This window comes from Psittacula echo (genome assembly GCF_963264785.1).
Source record: "Psittacula echo genome assembly, chromosome: Z".
Classification (NCBI taxonomy): Eukaryota; Metazoa; Chordata; class Aves; order Psittaciformes; family Psittacidae; genus Psittacula; species Psittacula echo.
Genome location: NC_137742.1, coordinates 74,186,588 through 74,198,694, shown reverse-complemented (window position 1 = coordinate 74,198,694; position 12,107 = coordinate 74,186,588). Strand labels below are relative to the sequence as shown.

The following is a 12,107-nucleotide window of genomic DNA, read 5'->3' as shown; positions in this document are numbered from 1 at the left end:
ACCCTTAGTGCCCCATGTTGGGCGCCACAAAGAACTGTTGTGGTTTAAGCCCACCCGGTAACCCAGAACCACACAGCCGCTTGCTCACTCCCCCCGCTCCCGGAGGAATGAGGAAGAGAATCGAAAGAACGTAACTCCCACGAGTTGAGATAAGAACAGTCCAGTAACTAAGGTATAACACAAACCACTACTGCTGCCACCAATAATAATAATGATAAGGGAAATAACAAGGGGAGAGACTATAATGGCTCACTACCTGCCCACCGATACCCATCCTGACCCAAGCAGAGATCTGGGCAACTCCCAGGTACTTCTGCATAACTGAACCCAGGATAAAATACATCAATTAGTATCTTTTATATTTTTTTATTTGTAGATATTTTAATCACATACCCTACAAGCTTAGTAAAAACCCACCCATTACTGAACAACACATCTCAATTCATTTATCTGACACCTTTTGAGAAAGTGTACCAAGCATGACAGCAGAGACAAGACTCAACACCCCCTACACCTCTAAGAATGAAAAAATAAAAACTAAAATTGAAATGCACACTTCTGCCTGTCAGAAGAAAACAGATCACTTGTACATCAAACAGCAAGCAAACAAATTAGGAAGAAAGACTGAGAGGCAGAAATGTGACTTTGCATTCAGCACACCTTTAAATACAGCTATTGATGTTTTACCCAAAGCCATTTATACACAAAACACCCATCACAAAAAGTTTTTCTGGGGAGGAAGCATGTTAAGATGATCATGTTAAAAAAATCAAGATTGGAAAAAAAAAATAAATCCCAAGACACAGGTGACACCAGTATGCCTAAGCAAACTGAGTTCTTACCACCACTTCTGACCATCTACAACTAACACAGTCCCACTGTTACTTCTCCATTTACCCTGCCTACAGCAGGCACCCCCAAGGATAATGTGCCCATGACAGCATCATAGAGAGCTATTCAGGTGGAGAGAGACTGCTGGAAGTAATGCAATCTCCCTCCTCAGACCAGGCCAATGTACAGCACCTTGACTACCTAACATTTGAGTCTTTCCAAAGCTATAGATTCCATAATGTCTCCAGGTCTTTGCTTCAGTGCTTGATCACCTGAAGAGTGAAAAAAATTTTTTCCTCATGTGTTCCAGCCTGAGACATATTCACAGTCCCTGCTGTAACAGCACACAGGAGTCTGGCTCTATGTTTTCTGCATCCTCCCACAAGAGAAGGGAAGAGAGTGCCGAGATCCCTCTGGAGCCCTCTCTTCACCAGGCTCTGCAAACACAGTTTTCTCCACCTCTTCTCACAGGTGATGTGCTCCAGCCCCTACATCATCCTGGTGTCCTCAAGGGAGCTCAGTCCACTCAGTACCTGCCTTTCCAGCAATGCTGTGCCCACCAATCCAGCCTGACCTTCCGCACTCAGTCATCCTGCCCCACTGCAAATCTGCCTGGGTTGGATGCCATCAGGTCCCTGGTTCTCTGGGATGTCAAGGTCCCTCTAATAGTAGAATTGCACCCAGCATATCAACTGGTCCCCACAGCAGTGTTACCTGCAAACTAGCTGGAGGTTCACTATTCCACCAGAGAGACATGCTCAGTAATGGGGGGGGGTTTGCTGCTGACACCATCCCAGCCACTGTCGTCGCACTATTTTTACCAATTTCACAGCTCTTTGGAGAATTCTTCATGTTCACTATGTCCTTTTTAAAGAAGCAGCCAAAATACAACAAATCACTGAAGTCGTTTTTCTTCAATGTTCAAGTTCTTTATTAGTAGTACTTTCTGTACCTCACTGCATAAAAACAGGACCAGTAAGATTTAAATCCCATCTCCTCTTTCTTCCCCCCCTCCAAAGAAAATATCCATTTTTCCATATTAGGAATTAACCAGCACATTATGGATTTACAGACTGGCTAAACATTTTCTCCTGAGAACTCCATTTCAGGTTTCAGGATGTAACTGACTCGACTGCTCAACCATCCGCATTCAGGATGACCAAGTCTTCCCACCGTCACACTGATTTCAAATTACGAAGAAAAAAATAAATGCATTTAACATTTCATCAACTCAAAATTGTTGCAGGTTATTGGTTTAAAGAAGGATTTATAGACACAACTTCTATGCCTCAGCATCATGGGTGACTGATCAGTTACAGCCAGCAAGTGGAAGATGCTACATGTACAAGAGACTGATAGTGTTTTAAAAATTAATTTAATGAAAAAAAAAAGTAAAAAAAGAAAAGAATTCTGGATGTGTCTCCCTCAGTTTTTTTCAGTCTAGCTCAACACACAGCCATGAAGGACTTCAAATATATCTTGGATTCCATTTTCTTGAAATAGGCCGTTGCAGCACATACCACCGTTTGCTGCTTCACTTCTTCACAAGCACAACCACAGATTTCTGTAAATTGAACACACTTCTCTGCCAAGCCTCTAAAATCATAGGGGATGTCTGAAACTGCTCACAAATCTAACCTGCATCCAACCTCCTAAAATCAATTGCAAAAGCAGTTTTCAGATCATATCACAAACACAGTTTCCAGATCATATCACACAAGCAGCAATCCTGCCCAAAAATGCACACAAACCACAAGGATCATAGACTCCCAGGGTTTCTGAGCCAAAACACTCAACAATCTACTACTACATCTGCACAAAAATTCTCTCTAAAAGCTGTTGCTTGCTCCTGGTGCCATGTCAACTTACAAACAGGGAAAAAGTGATGCCATGCGGAAGATCTATACAGAAAGTCTGCACACACTAAAAATAGGCATATAGTATGTTTTTTAAGGGGAATGAAAACATCACTTTAAAATGGCAACCTGTAGGCAGGGAAGAAAAGCCCATCACAGTTCAGATCCCGCAGATACTGGCACACGCACCTAATGAAAGCAGAATGCCTAAAACACAAATCTTTGCAGAGCAAGAGCATGAGCAGATAGTAAATATAGATCTCTAATGTTTTTATTTGGAACCTGAACAAACACCAGGTGCAAAGCAGAGAAACATAAAGAGCTGTGCGAATAAAACATGCAGCAAATGTTTCCAAACTGTTATGCTGCAGTTTCTTACTGCAGGTTCAATCATACAGTACTGTTTCACGTCTTCTCCAGCAGACCCAACTGTTCTATATACCAGCCATCCTTTGTGGTTTAATTGTCACTCCTCAGGCTCTCATACAAATAGAAGCCATGCGAATAAACACTGTGTATGGCTTAGCAATTTGTAAACAATTTCAGAGTAGTCCTCCTAACAGGCAGCTTTCCAGGTATGCAGATCATTAAGCAATTTGATAAGATTCACAGAATTCATACTTCATTCCTCAACGTACAGACTGGCAGAAAATATATCAGATAACTAACAACATTCCTCCTGCTCTCCTTCCAAAAAACTGTGCCCTGAAGCACAGATCAGCAGCATTGCTGGGAAAAGCCGAATTCCCTCATTCATAAGGGACAGAGAAAACAATCATAAAAACCCTTTAACAGTGTAATCAATGCTCCTTTGATACTGGCTGCATACCCTGGTGCTACAGTTGTGTACATTATACAGAAGAACAACAATTCAGTGAAAGACTTTTTCTGGTAAGTTTTTCTGGTTGGTTGGATTTTAAGGGTTTGGGGTTTTGGGAAGGGGAAGGAAGGTGTGTTTGGTTTGGGGTTTCTTGTTTTGGTTTTGTTGTTGTTTTTCAATTAAAGTGATGCAGTATATCTCCTTTCAAGACTACCATTTGCCATTTGTGATTTTCCCAGAAGCTGGTAACCAAGCCCGAGTGCCAAGAGCTTTGAGCTCTGAAATTCTACAGTGTTTCATTGAAGGCTGGTTATTTTGACAGCCCATGTCCAAGAAAACCACACCAGCTGCTCAACAATGCGGCAAGCAACACAGAGTATCAGTGTGGATGGGGAGCCCTGGTCATTACAACAGAAATGACAGAAACGTTTTGACACACTTTACCACCAACAGACTGATCACAGATGTTAGTTTTTAATACATCATGGCTGCAAAAGGGTTGGCATGAGAGGGAAGATGTATAAGCTCAACCTAAACACGATGCCAGGGATAATGGGAAAAGCAACAGCTGGAGCTGAGATCTGGGAAGCCAGGCTCTCAACTGAGAAAGACCTAGAGAAGAGTGTTTTAAGAATGAACATTTGAAGCACATGTGTGCAATTGAGAAGCTCAGGAAACAAACCCCCTGTACACTGACCTTGCTTTAAACACTTCTGAAAACACCAATGACTTACTATTTCAAAAACCACTTCCTGCATCTTTCCCTGAATAAAGCAAAGTATGTTTTCTCCATTCTACATTACACATCAAGTAACTTCCAGAAGGAAGCTTTAAGTCCTCAGGGAACAACAGCAGCATTTTTCCCCTCAAGAATGGGGAATTCTAACCACTGAGCATTCACAGTACTTCGCATACACAAAGAAGAAAAAAATAGCTTAGAACAAGCATAGAAAAATGCAACAAGAAGGTGTTAAAAACTATAAATAGCACAAAAAAAACCCCACAATAAACCAGACAAAACCCAGAAAAACAAAGGTGGGAGAAAGCACCACCATTATACAGAAAACTCATGCAAAGGTAGCTCCCACTGCAAACTTCACAATGTTGTATGACATTTTGGTACTCTACCTTCTCATTAACCCACCCACGTCTTGCATCACATTAACATGGACAACTCTGACGTTTAGATGACACATCTCCATCTGAACTTCAGCTGTGCAGCAGATGCCATGCAAGAGACCACTCAGAATACCTGAAGTGCAAGAATTAAGCAAAAAAGCTGCAGTGTTATTGGTTGGAAAAGATTCAAAGCCGATCTTTCTTAGAAAAAAACACCATAGGTCAAAGAGATCCCATGCACCTGTGGATTTCATTTTGCCAAGATAATTCGGAGGTGAAAAAAAACCCTGCTATATAAGCAGTAAAAACTAAATGTAAAAAGTAAAGAAACAAAAACCACCACTTTTTTTTTTAATTGAGCACAGCTTTTCCCAAGAATTTGCAATATTTACAACCATGTTTACTAGTATTCTCTAAAGCAATTTCTCATTTTAAACTTTTTGTGACAAGGCAAACATACTTCTCATAATGTATTGAGAAGGGTGTTGACTTTTCAGTCCCTAACACTCATGTGAAAGCATGGCTGAAGGAGTGAGAACACAAAATCTGCTGTGCTACCTAACTTTCTTCTGCAGTAATTTCATCTTGGAAAGTAATACCTTAAGGCTCAAATAGCACATGTAATGTGGCTGAGATGCCAACTTGGGATGGATATGAAAATGCAAATGTTGTAGCACTGCCATCAAATACAGAAAATCAGGCATGCATGAGAGGAAACTGTTAGGACATGAACAAAGCTAATACATACACAAACACATATAGATGTATTCCTGTGATTTTATGTGACATTCCTTTTCTTTGAACAGAGGCTGAACCGCATATTGAATCACCTATCACCTGTTACTAGTTACTTCAACTGACATGAGATCATCAGCTTCAAAACCAGACAAACTCTAACCAAAAACTGTACCAGACATCAGACCAAAACTGCTTTTCAGCTGCAATGCCTATGGAGTGACACCAGTAAAAAAATGTCAACACACACATCTAACACCCTTCCTCTTAAAGAAAATTAATCTCTATCCCATTTTTTTAGGCAATTAACAACTTTGAGCAAGGCAGTTGCTAACAAAGGACGTGTGAAGTTTCCAACAAAATCAATTGCCAGCTATCTTACAGCTCTGTATTATGTTCTTCTGTGTAGGTCCCCAAACTCAAGAGTCCTTCTGACAGCTGAAGGGTCAGCTCCAGTAGGTTATCCACTTGGAATCAACAGATATTGACAATACTCAGTGTCTTGATGGATTAGAACAAAAGGATAGTTCAGATTATTTCACAAGCAGATGTTGCAAAGCCGAGCATATGTTTCAAAACTGTACGCTTATCTCTGATCTTCTTCCTATTATTAAACTGAAATTTGTACTGTAGAGACAATTTAGACTTTTTCATTCCTGTGCTCCTGCACATTCTACATTTGAAATATGCAAGTATATGCAAGGATAAAATTGCTCACACTGTAAGAACTAATTAAAATATCTGCACATCAGTTTCATTTTATTAATTTTCCTTAAAATACATTTATCTCAATCTCACATTACCTGTAAACATCTACATCAGCATGGGGAAGTATCAACGTCTGCTAGTATTCACTTCAGATAGTTAGTGGTTGCACTCAAAAAAGATACCTCCAAAGTAACTTCATACAATACATTTATGGCATAGAACAATTTCAGGCCATAATATTATTGTTTCCAGTTCATATAGGCACAAGTTAATCTAGCAAAGAAAGTCAAAGTGAAATAAAAGAATAGAGTGATAGATTAGTCACTGAGAATGACTTAAAGTGAATGTACATTATCTGAAAGTAATTATGGAAGTACATTTGCATTCATTGCCCAAATTAATCCCACAAATATGTAACTCATATCTTTTCTAGCTAACTTCTTGAACGCATGTCTGCTAATGTTAATTCCACTACTACAATCTGTTCAGAGTACAAATAATTTAAGTAGGAAACTAAGCCTTCTATCTTCCTTTATAATTCAACACTAGCAAAACCATCACACTAACATTATAACAAATTATTCTGAAATACTAAAGCTAATCACAATCTTCCAAGACAGATTAGTTCTATGCAACAAACACACAGAGTAACAGGTTTACAATATTGTGGTAACTCTAAACAAGAAGCACCACCAAGCCACTTCTTTACTTAGGAACATTGTACTTCAATCAATTCAAATTAAGGTGCTACAACTAGTTTCAGCTTTGGGTTATTTTTGTTTGTTTGTTTTTTATCTATCAAAACCAATTGCAACTCTTCAAAATAATCCACATGCTGAAAGTGCTTCACTTGTTCTGACTAAGAAGTTATCTTTCCATCTTGCTTTATTTTACATGGTTATAAAGCTGTGAAGGCATCATCGTGATATAAATCAGAGACCTTGCACCTACCTCCAGGCACGCCAGAATTAAGCATGACACTCACTGTAAGTGCTTTCCAGTTTGAGAACAAACCAGACATACCACGCATAGGTGGTATAACTACACACAGCCGTTAAAGGTACAAAAGCTTACACGTGCTCATACGAGCATACAGGGAGTTTTCCTACTTATATTTCAGTTGCTTAGTGTATACAGCATTAGGCAGCATCACTATGAATTCAAACATGTTTTTACTGCACTTAACACACTTGTACTGTCTTCACAAGAAAGTCCATCCCCTCACAGTCTGCAGTTGTGCATGTTTAAAAACTGGCACTGATCCTTTCATCAGCAGCATCTCCAAACTGAACAACTTATTAGACGCCTGACTAGGCATTAGGTTATCTGACTCACTGTGCACCTCCCATTACTATTTCCCACAATGGTTTCTGATAGGACTCAGCCTCATGTGCATCTTACACAATAATCTTTAAGTCACTCCAACTAAAGATTCTGCCACCTAAGGAGGGCGAGCAGTATTGACTAAATTTAGCAAAGTTAACTGGACGACATCCAAAAAGCTGATAAGCATAAAAGAAAAGTTGCACCCATCAGCTATATGCATCACACCAGTACTGTTAAGTTCACACAGCTTTCAAAAGACATCTTTCCTTTCCAAATGCTGCAAAACCTGAGAATGTTAATACAGACCTTACCAAAAAGGTGAAGCTGAAAAAGTCTACCTGTTTCCACTACGGACACACTTCTCTTTTCCTAGCTGCCAACCTTGCCTCTAGGTAAGTTTCTCTTTTTCACAGAGGAGATGCATATACCCCAGTGAAAGCAAAGTACTTTATGGAAGGTGAATTGCCTCTTAAGATCAGGATCAATTTCCTGAATGAAACGAAGAATCAGCTCTTCAGTCCAGCACTTTCTAGTCCACTACAGAAAAATGCAAGAGAAACAATAACAGCAAAATGGAAAAAAAAAAGGGGGGGAAAAAAAAGACAAACCAGTCATCACTAAATATTTTTCTGCTGAGGGGAAAATAGTAAACATTCTCCCACCTTTGCATATAAACTACAGTAATTTCACTAACCCCTAATGTTTCAAGACCAGACCACAGTACAGATTTATATCAAAAAATAAGATATTAGGACTAGCAATAGGAGAGCACCACTTTCAAGAGCATGACCAAGAGGATGCTCAGCAAAAAAAACCCAAGTTCAGCCCTGACACCAGGGTCCAGTGCAATATTTCTTACTCTGGTGGCAAATACTTGAATGAAACAGGTAGACTTCCACAAAATCAGAATAACCATCTTTGGAGAAAAACAAATACACTTCTCGTCCCCAATCTAGAAATCTCTTGCATTTGTCTGTAAATTATGACATTATCTCAAAATTAAAAGAACCAGAGATCATACTTCCTGAAGATACTTTCTATATTTTTGAGATCATGGCTGACAATGAACTACTGCTAACTTATTACAAATCTGCTACTGTCACTTAAGTATATCATACAACTTCATCAGTTAACTAGGGCATCTGTGAGGGATGTTTTGAGCAAACTGGTTCTGGCTACACCAGTTACAATGTTAATGGTAACAGCATAGAACTTTTAAGCATGGGATCTGTTCTAGGGAATACCAAAACTTCAGGACAAACCTTTTCCCTTTTTGCAGAATAAAAAGCTCATCATTTCCTAAGTAAGGTCCTTGCATACCACCTAGGCCTGTGGTGAATTCACTGTATGATAAGCGTATATGAAAAGTTCCTTTTTTCACCAAGATTTTCCAAATCATGGGAGATACAAAAGCTTTTATCTCTCAGCAGTAGCATACCAGGTCAATTTGTCTATCAGATTATTAAGAGCCTGGGAAGGTTAGGAGAAGTTTTGAGACCATGCCTTAGGATAATGTCATCACCTACACTCCAAGCAATTAAAAGGGAAAAAGCAAAAAAAAATTGAAATACAGTTTTATCAGGTAACACCTCAATGTCTAGATGACATATATTGGAAGAATATTTTTCTCCTAAATATTTTATTTAGAAGGCCCAGACAGCAGGATGGATGAGACTGATATTCCCCTTGTGCTGCGCGGTCACTGCATACAGCAAAAGCTATTTTTGAGCCATGTAATACAATTCAAAGGTAAAAATTCAAGATCTTCCTCAACTTCCTACATGGCAATTTATATTTTATTTTAATTTTATATTTTTTTAGATTTAGAATTATTAGATTTAATATGCTGCCAACCACAGATTTCAAGAGGGACTTGTCTATTAAACTTATGTGATTTCAGAGCAAGATTTCCATCAGTATGAACACCAATACTACAAACGCCTGTAAATCATCCCAGTCAGTCCCCATGTCATGAGCATCACTAAAAATATGTTCTAAGGGAAGAATAATTAGATATCTTATTTCTCCACCCTCTAGGATCAGAGAATGTCTGGTTTTCTGTCATTCTCCCACATCACTTCCTAATTCCTGACTTCACACACACATAAGAACCGTTTCCTTCTGGCTGCCATTCACAAAATCATGTTTAGGAAAACATCTAAAGGCCCCAGTCCCGAAACACCAAAGGCTCTAGTTTAAATTTTAGCGTGTGGGAACCTCCCAGGCAGTCCCGAAGCAGTTCTGGCTTCTGACAACGAGCACATAAGCCCAGATACTGCGACCCCAGTCCTTAAAACATCGAAGCTCCAGGACACGAAAAACAGAAAGACCCTAGTTCAGAGAGTCTCCGGCTCAGGGAGATCCAGCTGCGGGCGATACCTGATAGGGAACTCAGGAACACGTGGGCCCCAAAGGCGTCCACCGGGGTTCCCACGGAGGCACCCCAACTTCCAAGGCACGTCAGAGCTCCGCGCAGAAACATGAGGTGACATGCCGCTGTGAGCAGGATTCCCGCAGGTACCGCAGCCCGCTGCGACGGGCAGCGCCTGGTTCAGGGACAGGGACCCCAAGAACCCCTTTTGGGAGCGCATCCCCGCGGGCTGGCTGCAGGCCGGCGGCCGCTGCAGGAGGAGGAGGAGGAGGAGGAGGACGGGCGAGGCTGGGCAGGCCCCGGCGCTGCCTAGGGCGCACCACGGACAGGCCCGAGGCGCGGCGGCACCGGCGGCGGGGCAGCGCTGGCGGCGCGGAGGGGACCTGAGGCGACACCCGCAGCGCCGCGCTTCACAACGCCGAGCCAAGCCGACCGGAGGCCTCGGCACCCCGCTGCTGACGGGCGACACGCGGCCTGTGGGCTGCCGCCCTGCGACCTGCCCAGCTCGGTCCCACAGCTACCGGACCCCACCCGGGTACGGGTCACCCCGCGGCACGGCCGCGGTTCCAGGCGCTGCCGAGGACAACTCGAAGGCCCCTAAGCCAAGCGGCGGCGGACACCCGTGGCTGAACCACCCTCCCGGGCCCTTCGCGCTCACCTGGTGGTGGGCCCCTGGCGCCCGGGGCGGCGCGGGGTGTGCCGTGTCTGGCGGGGCTGCCCCGGCCCTGGCTGCGAGCTCCTGGCTCTGGTGGGTTCGGCCCGTGGGAGAGCGACGGCGGGCAGAGCGCGGGGGTCGGCTGTAAACGACCCGAGCCGCCGCTCATGGCGAGCCCGGGGAAGCCGAAGCGAGCGCGGGTCTGGGGGGGCGGCAGGAGGAGGCAGGCGGCCGAGGGGGAAGCGACGGCAGCGATCTCGGCAGCGGGGGAGGAGGCGGCGGAGGAGGCGGGGGGCGGTGGAGAGGAGGAGGAGAAGGCAGGCAGGAAGGGGGCGGCGGAAGAAGTCGCGCATCGGCGGTGCCAGTTCGCCTCACCGGGCTGCTGAAGGGGCTGCGGCCGCTCGCTGCCGCTTTCCTCGCCGCGCGGAGCGCCACCGTGGTCTCGCTGGCGGGCGGGGTGTAGGCAGCGGGCGTCGGACTGAGCCCCGCGGGGCGCCGGGCGGGCGGCCACCTGCATTGCTCTCCGTTGCGGCGCCGGGGCACGGCGGGGCCGGTTACAGCCCGCGGGGAGACATCGACAGAGCCTGGACCGGCAGTGGGAGCGGGCGCCGAGCCATCCCGGGGGAGACGCGACCGCAGCCCTCCGGCTCGCAGCCCAGGAGGCAGTCCTGCCCCGCCTGCTTCCTCCGCCCGGGCCCAGCGGGCGGGAGCGCTCAGCGCGAAGCCTCCCCCAGGCCGTTCGCCCTCCGCACAGCGCTGCACGGAAGCAGCAGTACAGGGACAGGGTCAGCCGCGGCTCACGCCGCGATCGGCTGAGCCCCCCGGGGCCCAGGGGGCCTCAGCCCGGCCCAGGCAAACCCAGACCCTGCGCGCAGAGCCCGGAGTCATCCTCGCGTTGCGCCGACGGGGTATGCTGCGGGCCCTTGGCCGCTGATGCCTCACCGCCCTCCCCACCTGCGCCGCGCCGAGCACCGCCGTGCTCCGATGAGACCGACCGCCCGCGGGAGCGGGCAAAGGCCGCGGATCTATTGGGCGTGCGGGCGGCTGCAGGGACTGCGCCGGGGCTTGGTCGGGTGTGAGCAGAAAAGTCGGAGCTGTCGATAAACGCCTGAATTTGTCACGGTAATTGCGGTTTATGGCGGTGGTGTCAGGTAAGCGCCGTTCAAGCGAATCCATTGGCATGAGGAGGTGCGGGGAACGCTGCTGAGGGTTTCTCTCAAAGCAGTGGGAATGGCGCTGTGCGAGCGAGCGGCTCTGCTGGGGTGAAAGTTGCGCTTACCGAGCTGGGCCGGCGGGGTTTGGCTTTCGGGAAGAGCAAAAAGAGGCAAGATCGATACATGCATCACCAAACAAAAACCGCTATTTGGCAAGATCTGATAGCTGGGGGGATGTGCTTGCTGTCATCGATAGAACAACTATCCCGCGAGACAGAAATGTGCAGATTGAGAATTCTTTCCGTACCGCATGTAACTTTCTCCTATGCAATGCTGTGAGTGGAAAAGGTTTCTGCATATCCTGCCTTTGCCAGCATTACCCCGCTGTGCCACCCTTTCCCCTCTCTCCTTCATGTCATTGATGGAGGCTTTCAGCTGCGGTGGGACGAGGTGATCATGATCACGCAGAGGCCAACACCTTGGAGACTTGTTTCTTACTGCTGACATGGTTCATTGTCCCAGCGATTACATC

The 12,107-nt window shown here is 45.2% G+C and overlaps 1 protein-coding gene across 1 annotated transcript in view; it reads right to left on the bottom strand.

The window, feature by feature from the left end:
- RNF38 (ring finger protein 38) overlaps positions 1–10,938 on the bottom strand; it is a gene marked incomplete at its 5' end in the record, with an annotated part of 86,741 nt that extends 75,803 nt beyond the window's left edge. Inside the window, one exon of the mRNA XM_080638535.1 lies at positions 10,425–10,938. Coding sequence (XP_080494661.1) covers positions 10,425–10,938 — 514 coding nt within the window. The remainder of the gene's footprint in view (positions 1–10,424) is intronic.
- Positions 10,939–12,107: the final 1,169 nt, after the last annotated feature.